Raw genomic sequence first — 18,447 nt, 5'->3', positions numbered from 1 at the left:
GCATGGCAAGCAGCCATCTCATGAAGCTCATCAAAGCTGTAGGACAGACCTCCAATCTTACTACTTTGCTGGCAGCTCCACACCCCTTACAAATATCAAGAATGTGTTGTCTTGTTTCAAGTAAAACACATAAAATCAAGTAAGAAATCTTAACAACTGCATTTGCACGCGTACCATGCTAAACTGCAAAAAGTCAACCCCTCTATCTCTTTTGATGAACTCTAAGGAATGTTATCTTCCCTAAAGACAATCCAATTTCTAAACACCATCATACCAATGGAAATAGTCAATATTTCTGTCTGGGTGGAGTCTGGGTCCCAGTGGTTCAAAATTATCAACTTTCTGTCAATAAGTGAACATTGGAATTCACCTTCTAACATGACCTTCAACGTCTCCCAAGGATCACTCTTGCCTTTGGAGTATGCACCGAAACATTCTGGGATCTAACCAAAAATGGACATTCTGCATACATATATGCAGATAATTCTATGTCAGGACCGGAGGCTCCGATTATGCTTCTCAATCTTTACTAGGAAGCTCACAGCAGCCAATAAAAACAGAGATAAAAACCACGTGACAACCATAGAGTCTTGTCCATATAGGGTCCCTGTCAGCACATAGAGTTCTCTTTCTTTGCTGCTCCGCAGCCAGTTAAGTACCTTATGCATATTATTCTCTTACAGTGTGGTATTACTTCATTGGTATTAATTGTTGGTTTATTGAACGTTTATACGCTGTAGCTGTTGTTTATTATATGAAGCGCTGCCTTTGATGCGCGATCTTCATTTGTATTAATTGTTGGTTTATTGACAGTTTATATGCTGTGGCTGTTGTTTATTATATGAGGCGCTGCCTTTGATGCGCGATCGCGGTTAGCGCGAGTTGTGAGGACGGAGGTCTTCACCTCGTCGAGGTTGTGTGCCGGTTGCCTTTCCACTAAGGAAGTCTGAAGCGCTGCGAGCGTTTTCCGTGTAACCCGTCGGTGAGCTTGTCTCCTCACGTCATTCGGGTTCGTGGAGCGGGAGGATTAGGGGAGCGAGGACGCGCGTCTGTCTGACGCGCAGTCCTCTTTTACTGTCTATAAGAGCCTGAGCCAGCGCGCATGCGCGGCGGCCATTTTGCCCGCGAAAATCAGTCGGGCTTGAATTGAACACCGGAGCAGTGTGTTTTGACTGCTTAAGACCCGTATTTGTGCCGTTTTTCGGCGGAAAAGGCTCGTTTTGGCTCCCCAGACGCCCTTCTGTTTCTACAGTCAGTGGGGCTGTATAATTCAGCATAGGCTTTGCCTAGAGTGGGGTTTTGTTGTGCAAGCCCTCCCTCCCTCCACATCTAAACATTATCATTTGGTGTCACCATTGGTGACTGTATTGGGGGCTTGCCTGGGGTTACCACTCCCCCTGATCTCCTGTGTGGGGCTATTGATTGTGAATTTGACGGACATCACAAGTAATCCTCAGGGTCGTTAATTGCTCACTGTGGCAACTATGTCTGAATACTATGAGGAAGATTATTATTATTATGATGATGAAGACCCTTCAGGGTCTATGGAATATGACCTCGTTGAGGCATTGGACGCAGGTGTGCAGCATTCAGTCAATTCCGCGTTGGTGAGGGCGATTGCGCCATTGAAGCGCCATCTTTGCTCTTACGCAAAGAAACAAGGCTGGGTTCCATCCTCAGCTTCCCGTCCTACACCTGGGGGTAAGGGAAGAGTGAATCCCCATGCTGCAGATTTCGCTAAGCTTGCACGATCGATGGCGGAGCAAGAGCGTTCTTCTCCTAGAGAGGCGACAATTACTGAGATCTCCCAAGAGGATGATGGTCAAGACACCACACCTGACCCTACCACGGACAAGGAAAAATCTCCTTGCCCTTCCAAGAAAGCAAGGAAGGAAAAGCATTCTGGTCCGTCCACATCACCTAAGGTGCTCACGTTCGAGCCAGCGGACATTATCCACCCTAACTCATCTTCCTGGCTACCACCGCAAGAGGTGGCGGAATATGTTCAGACCCATCTACGTCAAGCGTTTGACACGGACGTACGGGCACGACTGCGGTCGGAATGCCCTCGGCCGGAACTGGCAGATAAGGTGGCGGCTACCCCAGAGGTAGACCCGTCCATGTTGACGTACTTAAAAAAGTATTCGAAAGACCCTAAGAAAGGTTTGGACAGGTCCTGGCGATCCTGCCAGGATAAACTACTGGACGTCATAGGCCCCCTGACCAAGATTCTCGAGATCGGCTTTAAGGCCAAAGAATCCTCCATTGCAATTAGCCCTGATGAGTTAATTGGCTGGGCACAGCGGGCAGTGTGCCAGTTAGGCAATGCTAATTGTGCATTGTCAACGGAACGACGCAGGTCCATTCTCCTAAAGTTGGACCCCAGACTGGCCGAATTATCTACGTCTGAATCGGGTCCGCTAGCCCAAGGCCTCCTGTTTGGTCAGCCTTTTCTCAAGGAGCTGACCAAGTTTGTAGCCACATTTAGTGGGCTTGACAAGGCCCAGGGGTCGTTGAAGCGGGATTTCCGCCCGGTTTTTGGCAGGGCCGGACGCTTCCGGGGGCGCTCGTTCGGCCGGGGATATAACCAAGGCACCCAACGTGGTCAACAAAGAGGAGGTTATCAGGACAACTCAGCCAACACCTCCAACTTTTACCCCTCGCGACGTTCCAGAAACAGGTTCCGCAAAGGTGGCAGATTTGGAGGAAACTCCAACAACCAGCATGATGCCGGAAATTCAGGTGAGCCTCATTCCCTTCTCGGAGGTGACATTGGGGGGCAGAGTGGCATGTTTTCTAGACAAATGGCGCGAAATTTCACAAGATGCATGGGTGTTGCAGACGGTACAGGGGTACAGGCTGGAGATGTACGCCTCCCCTTTGCAACACTCCCGCCCCCCCCCCTCTGTATTTTTCCCGACAAGATCAGAACTTTATCACGGCAGAAATCAATTCCTTGCTGCAGAATGGCGCAATTGCGCCCTCCGAGGTCCATCCTCACGGTTTCGTGAGCACTGTCTTTCTCGTAGACAAGAAAGGGGGCGGTTCCCGCTTGGTGTTAAACCTCAAAGAATTCAACTTTTGGATTGTTTACAGACACTTCAAGATGGAAGGGATCCATCTACTGCGCGACCTTCTCCAGGAAGGAGACTGGATGGTCCGTTTGGACCTGAAAGACGCGTACCTCTCCATTCCCATTTTTCCCCCTCACAGGAGGTTCCTGCAGTTTGTCTGGGGAAAGGTATGCTACGAGTACAAGGTCCTCCCGTTCGGTCTGTCATCAGCACCGTGGTGCTTCACGAAGCTCCTGAGACCAGTGGTGGAAACTCTCAGGGCTCGGGGAGTCCGCCTCATTATATACCTGGACGACATAATTGTTTTGGCGGCCTCCCCTCAAACGGTCCAAACGCACCTCAATTGGGCGATCAACCTATTGCAAGGCTTGGGGTTCATTGTCAACCCGCAGAAATCAGTGTTAACCCCCTCTCAGTCCATCGAATTTCTGGGGTTTACGATCAATTCAGTGACGTGTCAACTCTTACTGCCAATGCCAAAGGTCAGGGCAATCAAGAAAGAGTTGCGGTCCACCCTGCGCAGGCAGACGACGTCCTTGAGATCTTTAGCCCGCATAGTGGGGCTCCTGGCTTCTTCCATCCAAGCGATCTTCCCGGGCCCCCTTCATTATCGGGCCCTTCAGAGGCTCAAGATCCGCCATCTCTGGAAAGGTCTCAGTTACTCAGAACAGATACCTCTCTCAGAGGAGGCGAGACTGGAGATGGATTGGTGGTTAAACCACATGGAGGCCTGGAACGGCCGGGCGCTATTCGGATCGACCCCGGATGTGGTGATCGAATCAGATGCCAGCCGGTGGGGTTGGGGAGCCCGGTGCGGCACGTTGTCCACGGGTGGTCGCTGGTCGCCGGAAGAACTTCTATTGCATATCAACTGCCTGGAACTGTTGGCTGGTTCTTTTGCGATCAGATGTCTTTCGCCGCAGAAAGCAGATTGTTGTATACTCCTTCGGATGGACAATATCTCGGCGGTACGCTACGTCAACAAGCTGGGCGGTACCAGGTCGCGAATGTTGGCGGAGATCGCCAAGGACTTCTGGCACTTCTGTCTGCAGAACAGAATTTCGGTGGTTGCGGAATACCTGCCCGGTTCCAACAACCAAGTGGCCGATTGGAATTCCCGCCATCTACAGGACTCCAGCGACTGGAGGCTGTTGCCCACGGTGTTTCGGCGCCTGACCCATCTTTGGGGCCCTTGCCAGATAGACCTTTTTGCGTCCCGACTGAACAGTCAGGTTCCCCAGTTTTTCAGTTGGAGGCCGGACCCGGAGGCGTTAGCCACAGATGCATTCCTGCAAGAATGGCCGAGGTCCCTCTGCTACGCGTTTCCCCCGTTTCTCATGATCCCACGGGTTCTAGCGCGAGCAAGAGCCTTTCGGGCGGAGCTCATTTTGATCACTCCTCTATGGAGGGCTCAAGCTTGGTTTCCGGTGTTACTGGACATGAGTTGCGCGATCCCGATCCTTCTTCCCCAGTTGCAGAACCTATTGCTGGACCCTCTTCAGAATCCCCATCCTTTGGTGGCGTCGGGCCAGCTTCCTCTCGTTGCTTGGCGGGTTTCAGGGACAGGTGTAGTGTCCCGGGCCTTTCACGAGAAGCTAGTAACTTCATCAAAGAAGCTTGGTCGGCCAATACCCACAAGCGATACTCCTCATCTTGGAAAAGGTGGTGTGATTGGTGCTCTCAACGGGACGTGGATCCCGCTAAGGCACATGTGTCTTTAGTGGTCAACTTTTTGGCTTCTATGGCGTCCTCTGGGTTGGCGTACAGGACGGTCAACAACTTTCGGTCCGCCATATCGGCGGGACATTTACCTGTAGAAGGTAAGCCCATTGGGGAACATCCTTTAGTATGTAAATTACTGAGGGGAGTCAGGATGGTGAAACCCCCTTGCCCAAAGTACTCTCAACTGTGGGATGTTTCTCTTGTCCTCCGATTCCTGGAATCCTGGCCATCCAATAGGTTCTTGTCTCGTAAACAACTCTCGGCCAAGCTGACTATGCTCTTGTGTCTCGTTTCTTGCAAACGGGTTTCTGACGTCCGAGCACTTGATTTAGCGGGGCGTAGATTTACCCCTGAGGGGGTGTCCTTCACTTTGTCCAGGAGAACGAAGTTTAACACTACTTCAGTCACGTACCCGGTTTTTCCTAATAACCCTAAACTGTGTGTGGTGCAATGTATTAAGGATTACGAGGTGAGTACTGAGGAATTTCGTACTAATATGCAGGGGCAATTACTTATTGCTTTGCAGAAGCCTTTTCGCCCAGTGACTCCAGCTACCTTATCGCGGTGGATGCGCTGGCTCATGGGCGAAGCAGGGATTGATATCTCCAAGTTTGGGGCACACTCTGCGCGTGGAGCCATGGCTTCCAAAGCATTTGTAACGGGTGTCAGCCTAGCAGATATCATGAGTGCGGCTGACTGGTCTACGGAGAATACTTTAAAAACGTTTTACTATAAGCCGATTGTCAATGTTGCTTCAATTGTGGTGGCTCAGCTTTGAACAAGCATAATCGGAGCCTCCGGTCCTGACATAGAATTAAAAATTTGCGAACATTCGTGACAAGAATTTTCAATTCTATTAAGGACAACGGAGGCGAGGATTATCCCACCCAGAGATACATTGTCTAATGTACTGCTATAGATTGCATATTCGCATTCAAGATTATGATGCTGTATGTATTGGATCATGCTATATATTGCATTGCTGTGTATTTTTTCCCACCCAAATTGCTCGTGATGTACTGCTGTTGTTTTCACAACCTCAAACGGTCTTTACGGGGTGTTTCCTTTCTTTCAGGAAATGACAGCAAGTAGCCCTGATTATGGTTTATCGGCGATGGAACGCTTCGCAGTTTATTGTTTCGCTCTCAAGCAAGTTGTCTGGACCGGGATCCAGTGAGACGTTCGGCCCCGTTGGGCGCACAGTTCGTTGATGGGAGAAGACCCTAGCTATCGGTGATCCTCAGGAACAGGTCGTGCATGGACTTATGTACTGTTACAAAGAAAGAGGACTCTATGTGCTGACAGGGACCTTATATGGACAAGACTCTATGGTTGTCACGTGGTTTTTATCTCTGTTTTTATTGGCTGCTGTGAGCTTCCTAGTAAAGATTGAGAAGCATAATCCTCGCCTCCGTTGTCCTTAATAGAATTGAAAATTCTTGTCACGAATGTTCGCAAATTTTTAATTCTCAACTTACCTTAAAATCAAAACAGAACATGACATCACTTTCATCATAACTCACCTGGAATCAGACAGAATGCTTACACTTGTCCCTCTCCAAATCTATGAGACACTATGCAGCAATGTACAGTGGCTCACTTATTGGTTGATTTGACTTCCCCAATGCTAAATTTATATTCCAAATTACTAGGCTGTACCCTGGACACCAAGATACACCCAGAGCTACACACTTGAAGCACATGAAGTGGCAGTTACATCTGAAACATAAAGAACTACCTACTTGAAGCTCCCCACAGTGCAAGTTTCAGCTCTGTCCAAGAAAGAAAACTGCAACTCATGTTGTCAGACCCTCATGATCCAGTACTGGGTTCATCACATAGTTGTGGTAGAATGTGATATTATGAAGTGTATGCTTCATATTTATCTTGTAAAACACTGGGAAACTAATAACACATTTCTAAATCATTTTCATCATTGTTTTCTTGTTTGCCGTTATCACTCCACCATAGCAACAGTGGAGGACGCTCCTTCTCCTACCTCACGATATGTCCTGGAACGACCTCTCCTAGCACCTCCAAGCCTCACCCTCCCTCCCAGATTTCAGATAGGGACTCAAGCCTGGCTGTTTAAATGATCCCACCTTCAGCAGCGGAATCCTAGCGCCTGGATACAATTGCGGATGATTAGCAGAACTACACAAATCCTGGTGGATTGATTGATCCCATGGATCTGGCACGGCTACCTATTTTGTTTTCATTTTTTTCTTTTCTTTTCAATTTGATAACTTTATTCATGCTATCGATTGATGATGATACTCGTCTTCTAACTAATATCAACCCGTTCATACATCAATTAAGCATTTGAACAAATTAGCCCTCTCATTTCTTGCACAAAAATCTGTAACAATTATGGTACAGTTCAATCAAGGGTGGGAATTATGGTGTTATTCTTGGTGAATGTCAGGCTTTGGACCCTCTGATTAGGCTGCATCACCAATTCATCAGGATGCAGCTCTTGTATGCTTGCAGTTCTCTCACTTTTATACACCAAAGAAAATGGAGCTGTCGGGCAGGGAAACAGATTTACTTGAGCAGGGGTTACCTCCCGCAAACATCATACTATATGGACTGTGGTGTGAGAGGTACAGCTTAGAATAATCGATCGACTGATGGTAGGGGTCCTGGACATCGAGGATATGGTGGTTGTAGATCGAATAAGGATTGACCCCTTGACGTAAAGTAGGTAGATGAGAGTAGGGATGCCAAACTCCACTGTCCTACAGTGACTTCTGGGGGGGTGTTGTAGATGCCATGGTTTGGGCTCAAGTGCGGCTCTTCCCTAATGGTGGAGGAGCATCGCTCCACTGCTCAAAGCCAGCAGATGATAAATCAAATGATAGTAACATGATGTTATTATCATTTTATTTATCGCTGTCTGACATCGCAATGAGTATTGGGTGGGGTGAGGTGGGACCGGGCCATGGCATATAGGAGGAGTGGTGGGCACTTATAAGTGTGCATGTCAGTTTGGCCAGCCATCCTATGAATCTTCTAATAACAGACCCAACTCACTTTGAAGTCCCTAAGAGACCCCCTCCCCCAAAAACAAACATCTTCAAGTCCTCCACCTGCACTTAATTGTCTTTCTGTGCATCTCTAAAGAACAACAGGAACAATTTCAACAAAGATTCCCACAGGCACTATCCTAAAACCATAATTGGGGATAGTTTGAAAGCATTAGCAATGGCATGATATTGACAAACCTAATCTTCCACAGCATTAACTTTAGGCTGGTTTGAAGCCTACCAGGAGGTGTACCCAGAGTTGTGAAAATCTTGGGTACATGACTTGCTACAAGCTATCGGAAGATAATAATGCCTCCCCAACTAGTAACTTTAATGACAATGGTTAAATCATAATACGAGTCCAAACTATTTTTAAACATTCAAATCCAACTTCACCAATTTCAAGACTATTTGCACAGCTTCGTAAAAAGAAACCTTTGCATTTAGCCCAGTAATTTGAACCACTTCAAATATCATCCACTTGCCATAACCAACTCATAAACACTTTTGAAGCTACTGTTCACATCTCCACCTCCCAACACCAACAAGCATCCAACAACAAGCCAAACCAGGTCATTCCTATCTCATAGTTTTAATCATGCTCTGTAATATTTCTACAGCTGACAACATGAGCAAAGCAAACTTTCACAACCACCTCATGTGCTGTTAATCCAGTCCCATAGAAAACCACACTGACAGAAAGGTGAATAGCATCTGAGGGTACAAGGCAGATAACTAGTATTGGTCTTCCTAACAATATAAATCAATAATTGGTTATTGTGTTGCATGTGCACATCACAGCAAGAAACCACCTAAAACTGAGACATTGATTAGCTGCATCAACTGATCCAGGATTTTATTTTTACAATCAAAAAAACAACTTGAAGCTGAAAGCCAAGGATGTTTTAAAATTAAATAGCATCTTCATTATAGAGGCAAACGCAGCTTATCTTCTTTAATTCAATGAAACAGAGGTTTATCATTTTAACAAACTATAGGTTACGTTCCTAAATGTAGGTTTATTAATTTCGGTACTAAAGAACAACAATATCTAAATTTACTTTAGAATTAAATGTTGCGTTTTTAGTTTATTCTAGATTATACTTGCATGATTCTTATGACTAGTAATATATTTATGCCAGATGCATTTACTTGGTAGTTTATGTGTGAACGTTTGCTTCTCTCTTATGGAGATTAGCAGTAATTGAATAGAATGGAGGCACTAGTAGAGATCACTTTATTTCACTTATTAAGTATCTGAATGTTGTACTTTGCAGACAAATCTTCCAATAGAGGCTATTAGGTTCTTCAAGAACTGGGGGAACTTATCCATGGAAACTAAGAAAGAGAGATGCCCATTCCTGTTATTTCACTCACAGCACTGCACTATTGCTTATGTAAAATAAGTAGACCAGATAAAGAATTATAGACCTGAGAAGGGGGGGTAAGTGACAGTCTTAACTTTCACACGGGGAACAACCTTTACAACGCAACTTTTACAACGCACTACACTTACAACGCATTTTTTACAACGCACAATCCATTACAACGCATGACATTACAACGCATGACACTACAACGCATTTTTAAAAACTACCTTTACAACGCATTCCATTACAACGCATACTACCATTACAACGCATACCATTACAACGCATAATATAGTAATTTTTACCCCTATACTATCCAACACTTACCCTACTATTGCACCCCCTGGAGTTAGAATAGTAATTTTTACCCCTATACTATCCAACACTTACCCTACTGTTGCACCCCCTGGAGTTAGAATAGTAATTTTTACCCCTATACTATCCAACACTTTCCCTACTGTTGCACCCCCTGGAGTTAGAATAGTAATTTTTACCCCTATACTATCCAACACTTACCCTACTGTTGCACCCCCTGGAGTTAGAATAGTAATTTTTACCCCTATACTATCCAACACTTACCCTACTGTTGCACCCCCTGGAGTTAGAATAGTAATTTTTACCCCTATACTATCCAACACTTACCCTACTGTTGCACCCCCTGGAGTTAGAATAGTAATTTTTACCCCTATACTATCCAACACTTACCCTACTGTTGCACCCCCTGGAGTTAGAATAGTAATTTTTACCCCTATACTATCCAACACTTACCCTACTGTTGCACCCCCTGGAGTTAGAATAGTAATTTTTACCCCTATACTATCCAACACTTACCCTACTGTTGCACCCCCTGGAGTTAGAATAGTAATTTTTACCCCTATACTATCCAACACTTACCCTACTGTTGCACCCCCTGGAGTTAGAATAGTAATTTTTACCCCTATACTATCCAACACTTACCCTACTGTTGCACCCCTTGGAGTTAGAATAGTAATTTTTACCCCTATACTATCCAACATTTACCCTACTGTTGCACCCCCTGGAGTTAGAATAGTAATTTTTAACCCTACACTATCCAACACTTACCCTACTGTTGCACCCCCTGGAGTTAGAATAGTAATTTTTACCCCTATACTATCTAATACTTACCTTAAATGCAATTTAATATTATGCGTTGTAATGGTATGCGTTGTAAAGGTGGTATGCGTTGTAATGGAAATGCGTTGTAAAGGTAGTTTTTAAAAATGCGTTGTAGTGTCCTGCGTTTTAATGTCATGCGTTGTAATGGATTGTGCGTTGTAAAAAATGCGTTGTAAGTGCATGCGTTGTAAAAGTGTGCGTTGTAACGACACGGTTCCTTCAAAGTAATAACCTTCTCCACAACTGCACTGAACCAAAATATTACAAAGGCTCAACAGTGAACCTGTTCACCATTAAATCCTTCTCTCTTGGGTGCCTGAATGCAACTTTGGTTCACCGGCCAGACTATCTACGGCATCACTTTACACTTAATTTTGGATTCACAAGAACCACAGGTAACACAAACTGCAAAGAAACTTTGGTCTGAAATATGAATTATTTAGTTTCCAAGATACCTAATAGCAAAATACCTTAAAAACACCCTATCTAGTTGTGCCTGTTGAAGGCTTTCACACAAAGGACATCTTAACGCACACCCACGCCCCAGGGATGAGAATTTTCAATTAACCGGTCCCACTAACACTGACAAATTTAAAAACAAAGGAAGAAATCGGCTCGTTGAGCCTCAGCTGCAGTCAATAGAAAGGGTTACTGATGCAGGAAAGGAATTGCATTCAAGATGTATTCAAAGAGATTCTGAACAGCCTATGAGCTGTGAAAAAGTAGTGAAAATGCACATAAGAGAGGCGAAAGCTGCTTATTTTCACAACCCACATGGGCATGGCAAGCAGCCATCTCATGAAGCTCATCAAAGCTGTAGGACAGACCTCCAATCTTACTACTTTGCTGGCAGCTCCACACCCCTTACAAATATCAAGAATGTGTTGTCTTGTTTCAAATAAAACACATAAAATCAAGTAAGAAATCTTAACAACTGCATTTGAACGCGTACCATGCTAAACTGCAAAAAGTCAACCCCTCTATCTCTTTTGATGAACTCTAAGGAATGTTATCTTCCCTAAAGACAATCCAATTTCTAAACACCATCATACCAATGGAAATAGTCAATATTTCTGTCTGGGTGGAGTCTGGGTCCCAGTGGTTCAAAAATATCAACTTTCTGTCAATAAGTGAACATTGGAATTCACCTTCTAACATGACCTTCAACGTCTCCCAAGGATCACTCTTGCCTTTGGAGTATGCACCGAAACATTCTGGGATCTAACCAAAAATGGACATTCTGCATACATATATGCAGATAATTCTCAACTTACCTTAAAATCAAAACAGAACATGACATCACTTTCATCATAACTCACCTGGAATCAGACAGAATGCTTACACTTGTCCCTCTCCAAATCTATGAGACACTATGCAGCAATGTACAGTGGCTCACTTATTGGTTGATTTGACTTCCCCAATGCTAAATTTATATTCCAAATTACTAGGCTGTACCCTGGACACCAAGATGCACCCAGAGCTACACACTTGAAGCACATGAAGTGGCAGTTACATCTGAAACATAAAGAACTACCTACTTGAAGCTCCCCACAGTGCAAGTTTCAGCTCTGTCCAAGAAAGAAAACTGCAACCCATGTTGTCAGACCCTCATGATCCAGTACTGGGTTCATCACATAGTTGTGGTAGAATGTGATATTATGAAGTGTATGTCCCTTTGGTCTCCATAATGGGAAGTCCTCTTAAAGCGCACACAAACACACACCCCTGGAAGGTATCCAAGCTAGGGAACCAGACGCTATGGGGCCTCAAGGGTGAGCTGGCCTCCTGTCACATTTTTGTGTATGCCCGACAATGGATACCGTGTTGAGTAGAGTCATGAGAGATATATAATTGGAAAATGGACTCTTGGGGGGCTGTTTTGTCTCAAAACAAGTCCTCTTACAGGACAACATGAAATAGCGGACAACTCTGGCACTTTGGAAACCTAAGAGAAATAAGCCTGAGAAGTTGTGTTTGTAAGCTCTGTCACCCACCCCCACTCCTGTGTCGCTGAACGTTTTACTGCCTGATAGCTGGATCAAGACACATTTCCTCGTCTGGAGATATATTTTTTAAAGTTGGTTGCTTTCTATCCTTTTCACAGAACTCTCCAGTTTCTCTCCAAAGTTAGAACTGGCTCCTCCATCATATGCCTCAACAAAGACGTTTTGAGGATTGTGGTAGAAACTCTAGAGATTTTTCTGTTCATGCCTTTATTGGTAGATGTTTTAAATATCACTCAATATACAGCACGACCTGCTGCTTTCATTACCAATTTGTAAATGCTAATGAAGTAAACATGAACTGGCTTTCAATAGTAATAATGCATAAAACATGGATTGCATGTCTCTTTATGCATCGAGAATAATTAGGCCTTCATTTAGAGTTTTGCAGTGGTGGCTGGTAGGGAATGGGGTGTTGGAGCCCCACTTAAATTAATCCCAAAGATTAAAATTAAAATGGGAAACCCTGGTCTCTCCTCCTGTCAAGACGCTGGGATGCCACAGGGATGGCATCTCAATCATTGGTGGGTTTTCTCGCAGCTTCTTGAATCATGACACATTACGAATTATGTCAGTGACTCTTCGGACCGCCAACTCCATGGGTTCCCCTTACTTGGGTTACTGCCCATGGTATAGGCTCAAATAAAGGCTTGAACATGCCTGCCCTGTCACTCACCTTTAAAATGTTTCCCACTTGTATATCTTTGCATTTCGGCTTCGTCCTGTGGCTTACTAGTTGGTGTAATATGTTTCTTCTTATAATGGCACTAGCTGCATCAAAAGCATCTGGGATCCTCATAGGATTACATAACAAGAGGTGGCCTACCATTCAAAAGATGCGCATGTGGTAAGGTATTCTCCCAGGAACTTCTACAGAACCCACGCGAGGTCATCTTCCTCTAGTTCTGCTATGTGGGTCACTATGTTTAGCATGCACATTAATCTGCCCTCTCTGTTAGCCTGAGGGCATAATGCAGTTTTTTATGATGTCTGACATTCATTTATTTGAGTTATTGACAGATCTCCTGAATAGGTTCACTATCCATTCAGGTTTCATGGGGAATCCATGTGTTACAGACATGCTCTCGATTTTTGGCCCGAGTGTGTAGCATTTCATATTCACATCATGCCATGATGCACACTCGCCACCTTTGTCAATGAGCCAGTTGATTTTGGAACCTGGAATGTGTGGATGGCAGCAAGGTTGAGTGTGGTTCTTCAGTGTGCCATTGTTCCAGACAGCTGAAATGAGGAAGAAGTGCTCTTGTTCACTCACCGGCTTGCTGTCTGTCTCTACATTTGGGATGGTTTTAGGCTTCAACTCAAGGTGCTTCACAGCTTTTTGTGTGGTCAGTTCTGCTGGTGTTTAGGGACCTTGATGTGCTTGGAAAACCAGCAGACTTTGGCAATGTGATTAGTTTTGTCACACACCCAGCATGTCTTCCCTCTGTCCTGAGCAGGGTTCCTACAGTATCCACAGATTCTACCGTTTTTCTTTACTGAAAGCTTTCTTACTGTTCCACTCACTTCTGCTACAGGATTGGGAGACTGAGCTTTCATGGACTAACGATGCCTCTATGTGAGCAGCTCAGGCTTCAGACAGCTCTTATGATCTCAAGAGCATCAGCTTTGCTGGCAGGGGCATCTTGTCTTGCCACATCTCTTGAGCTTGTCCGAGCATACACTTGGATGATCTGCACTCTAATTTCTTTCTCTGTGTTTGTGAAGCCACACATGCTGGCTAGCCCTTGGGGATGGGTATAGCAGTTGTTGGTTGTTTCTCTTGAGCCTTGCGTGTCGGGCATAAGATAAATCATTCATTGTGTGTGTTAGCTTGGGAGCTGTACGGCACATTCAGGGGCAAATTTATCATTCTTTCATGCAGCGCAATGCAGCAAGCCACCTTGCTGTTCTGAGTGAAAGAGAAACAGCAGGAATGCACTGTATTTCCCATTATACAGTGCATTCCTTCCCTTTGCTAGCACTGGCGCACTTTTGGCTGCCTAGCACTAGCACAGTCATCCTTACATTATGGTGCAAGGCTGCCTGCATTGTAGGCAGGATTGTTTTTGTGCAGGAAGGGACACTTTTGAGCACAAAAACAATCCTGAGAGACAATTTCCTCTTTCTACGTGTGCTGCAGAATGCAACTCATGTAGAAAGAGGAAAAAACAGAGATATAAATATATTTTTTCGCGTTATGCCTCACTTGGAGAGGTGTAACATTTGTATGCATTTCCAGCTCTACCACTAATGGTGAATCTGGGAATGCCCCAAAATCGATAAACACCCCGCTTCCCCCATGGAACACCTCCCTGCCGCAGAGTAACACAAGGCAGCAAAGTGCGCTGCCTTTCGCCGCTCTAGATTTATCAAGCCAAGCAGGGCCACTCAAGGAAGCTTTGCGTGGCTTGATAAATCTCACTTAGGGTTTGCGTCACTCATTGGCCCCAGTGGGTGGTGCAAGGGCGATGCCTGACCTTCATAAATCTGGCCTGCAGTATGGTGAGTGTGGAGTCATAGTCATTATCTTAACCTCCATCCACCAGTTTATGGAACAACGTGTGAAGTTCATCACCACCCAAGTGTAGGAGCAATGCTTGCTTCACAGTTTGGCCATTATCTATTGTCGCCGCAAGGTAGCTCTCAAACCTTGAGACCCATGTTCAAACCACAGTGCAGCAATGGAGGAGGGGGCAGAGAGCATATCAAATGGTTGTAACATTGCAGCATCATCAGGCAACAAGACTGATGGTGTCTTGAATATTCAGTACTCCCATGGAATTGTCTGAGAATATCTAGACTGTCACGTAAAAACAGCAGCTGGGAACAGGTGTAACTAAAAACCTTTTGGCATAAGGATGATCAGTATCACTGATGGCTAGGAGGTGGTTCTATCGTGGAGATTTTGTGGATTAAAGTTCTGCTGGATTCCTGTGCCGCTTGCGCTACGGGTTAGTCAGCAGTGCTCTTGTATGTCTTGAGCCTGTGTCTGCAGCATCACTGAGAAGAGAGGGGCGATGAGGATCCACGCCTTCCAGCAGTGGCCAATTAACTTGCACTGTCTGCAATGAGCAGGGCAGAGAATGGTGTCGAGCGTGGATGAGATCAGTCCCACCTCGTCTACAGGTTGTTGTATTCTACATCGGTGTGCAGCGAGGCCCCAAAAACATAAGCACACACATGTTGCTGATTAACACTGGTGCTTAGGACTGCCTTGTGTCCCAGATACAACTTTATCTATACCCTTTGCTGATGCACCACAGGGCGAGACAACTGCAGAAAGGGTTAGTCTGTTTACACAACAGTAGATCACCTGGCCAAATAAACTCAGAGCATGTACACTCTATAAAAGTTCATTGCACTAGAATTTTTCTAGCAAACATTTTTTATTTTTTGTGAGTCAATTCTCCCAGTGAAAAGAAAATCCAAGATTTTCTTGATTTTTTTTTATATCAACTCAAATTAGAATACGCTTGTGGTTTTTCAGAAAACTTGAAAAAAGTTTAAGTATAAAACACTTTGCAGCTACAAACAACCAGTTAAAATCCAAAGTGCTGTTTTAATCATTGATTAGCACACAGCACACCTGCTTTACTAACTCAAAGGCAGTGTGGTTAAGTTGAGTCGGTGATTTCCGGTGCTCAGTACTGGCACTTGATTGTCATCACCGGCAATAATGACAGTATGCCACATGGTGGCGCTGTTTGAATAATTTACAGATAAGCACTACAACTGATGTTTATTACTTCAATATACATTAAAATGACCAATACCTTCTGCCCAGGCCATTCTTATAGCTTTGGTGGCCTGGAAAAGTCTGAATTAGCACAATCGTACAGTGTGATGGTTAGTAGCCATGTTTGTACTGTCATCAGCAGAAATGGAAGGGGCAATGGGTGATGCAAGCTGCAGTGTCCTCCTGACAAGGGCCCTGGCATATTTTATTTTTTACAAATTCTGCACTGCAAATGGTACTCATTTAGCACTTTTACTTCAAATACTGATTTGTTTATAGTACTAATAGTTCAAATGAGTTGCGCTTCTGACCATCTGGCCATTGTGTCCTGTGGTTACTTAAATGTATATTTGCATTGTATGGAGAGAATAGCGTAAACGTAACACTGTATTTATTACTGGTAGTTTGAAGTCTTGACTCTGATCAATAAAAACATCACAGTGTTTCAAATGAATTTGACAACTGAAGCATCATCTGACTGGATACTCTCAAGCAACCTACCTACACACTGCCGCCCATCTTGCGTCCCCTCATATCCCTGGTCGCACAGACACTGGAAAGAGCCCACTAGATTCTGGCACATGGAGTGCTCACCGCAGAGCGATCGGTTCTGGCACTCATTGATGTCTGCAATTGAAGATGAGGCATATGCTTTGAAGAAGTAGAGGTGTATAGCGGCATTAAATTTGAAGCCATAGGCAAGAATATCAGTCTTGGCTACATCTTATCGATTAAATACTACGAATGCTCAGAGAACCACTCCACTTGCCCCTTATTTCATTCTACTAGGCATACATATTGACTAAAAGGAAGCCCACAATCTCCCTGTGATACTCCAGTTGTTCCTTTAGTAAATATCCCTAACAAAATATAACTAGTGGTACATGCAGATTGGACACTTTTGAGACTCATTTAATCAGTGTTCTTGGTAGATGCGCTATAATGCTTGGCAAATAAATAGCTGCATATAGGATCATCATTTAGATAAGTACTACAAGGCAACTTCTGTCAACAAATGCCAGACATTCAATTAGCCACCCCTGTGTGCCTCGCGCTATTAAGAGGGTGGTCGAAGGCAGATAACACCCATGGTGGAAGTTTCATTGACTATGCAACTGAGTCAATCATCCGGAATTGGTGACATAGGAAACAATGGTGGATCAGATGCTTGATTTGAGATGACTGATCAAGTGCCAATTTTGATCAAATTGTGGTCTTTTCTCATAACAATGTAGGCGCAAGTATCAAAGATGTGCTCAGCGAAAACTCCCAGTGTCTTGGGGACAATTGCAATGTGGTGGCTGGCCATGCAGTGGATGGCAACGCACTCCCACTTTTGGGGTCCGTTTCCATTAGTCACATATGGTGACTGAAGTTCCACCATGTCTCACTCGCCTGGTGGAATTGCCACCATAGTTTTTGCCCTGAGGTGGCTTGCTCTATTGCAGAGGTAATCACCTGGTTGGATAAGCCCCAGTTGCCATAGTAACAATCACCATGTTATACTTTAAATCTGGCCCTTTAGCCTTTGCATCCCTAGAAACTATTCGCTCACAATGCTGGCAGACAAGGCTCTTGTGGTTTGGGCGCATCTGATCCCTCAACACTTATAAGAACTCATTGACCTTCGCTGTTGGTCCATGCAGTCATCACTTTTGAGGTCTTGGATTCAGGTGCAAGGAATGTGTGGAACAAAGAGTTGGCGATTATGGCCAATAATTTAGTTCCATTTTATTTGCATTGTATCAAGTCAGTACTGGTCCAGACATGACATGCTTTACTAATTATTATTGTTTTTACTTGAAAAATCTGTGTTTTCCAAATGACTGTAGCCCTTTAACATCCATTATCTGACTGAACTCCTCCAAGCAACCTACCTATACACTGACGACCGTCTTGTGCTCTTTCATATCCCTGGTCACACAGACACTGGAACGAGCCCACCAGGTTCTGGCACATGGCGTGCTCACCACAGATGGATCTGTTCTGGCACTCGTTGATGTCTGAAATACAACAAGAAGTATTCAGTTTAAAGGTGTAGGGGCAAATATCAGTATTGACTTTAAAGGATCAGTCAAGAATATCATAAACTTGCACAAATCTTTTCGTTGATTCAATATTATGCTCACAAAACCACATACCCTCCACTTGCATCGTTTTAACATACATAGATATTGAAGTGGAGAATCCTCACTGCCCCCACACTTGAGTGTCAATCAAAATGCTTCTTTACATAAGAAGCAATAGCTCATGTATTAGTGGATACAATGATCTGTGCTGGGAATAAAGTGACTGAACATAGCTCTTAATTAGAGGAGGGTGGCAAATGGATTTCTGGCAATAAAGACCTGAAATATCACAGAGGCCAGAATTGCC

General features: G+C 44.5%; 1 protein-coding gene across 4 annotated transcripts in view; it reads right to left on the bottom strand.

The window, feature by feature from the left end:
* Positions 1-18,447, bottom strand: part of LTBP4 (latent transforming growth factor beta binding protein 4) — a 1,245,426-nt gene that overhangs the window by 80,233 nt on the left and 1,146,746 nt on the right. For 3 of the 4 annotated variants that reach the window (XM_085625396.1, XM_085625397.1, XM_085625399.1), the window contains 2 exons: positions 17,949-18,074; positions 16,573-16,698 (listed from right to left, as the gene is read on the bottom strand). In XM_085625396.1, the coding sequence (XP_085481522.1) occupies positions 16,573-16,698; positions 17,949-18,074 (252 nt within the window). The remainder of the gene's footprint in view (positions 1-16,572; positions 16,699-17,948; positions 18,075-18,447) is intronic. The other variant, XM_085625398.1, reaches the window with a different exon arrangement.

This window comes from Triturus cristatus, chromosome 9 (assembly GCF_964204655.1).
Source record: "Triturus cristatus chromosome 9, aTriCri1.1, whole genome shotgun sequence".
Classification (NCBI taxonomy): domain Eukaryota; kingdom Metazoa; phylum Chordata; class Amphibia; order Caudata; family Salamandridae; genus Triturus; species Triturus cristatus.
The sequence above is the reverse complement of the archived record's forward strand: the minus strand, read 5'-3'. Positions and strand labels throughout refer to the sequence as shown.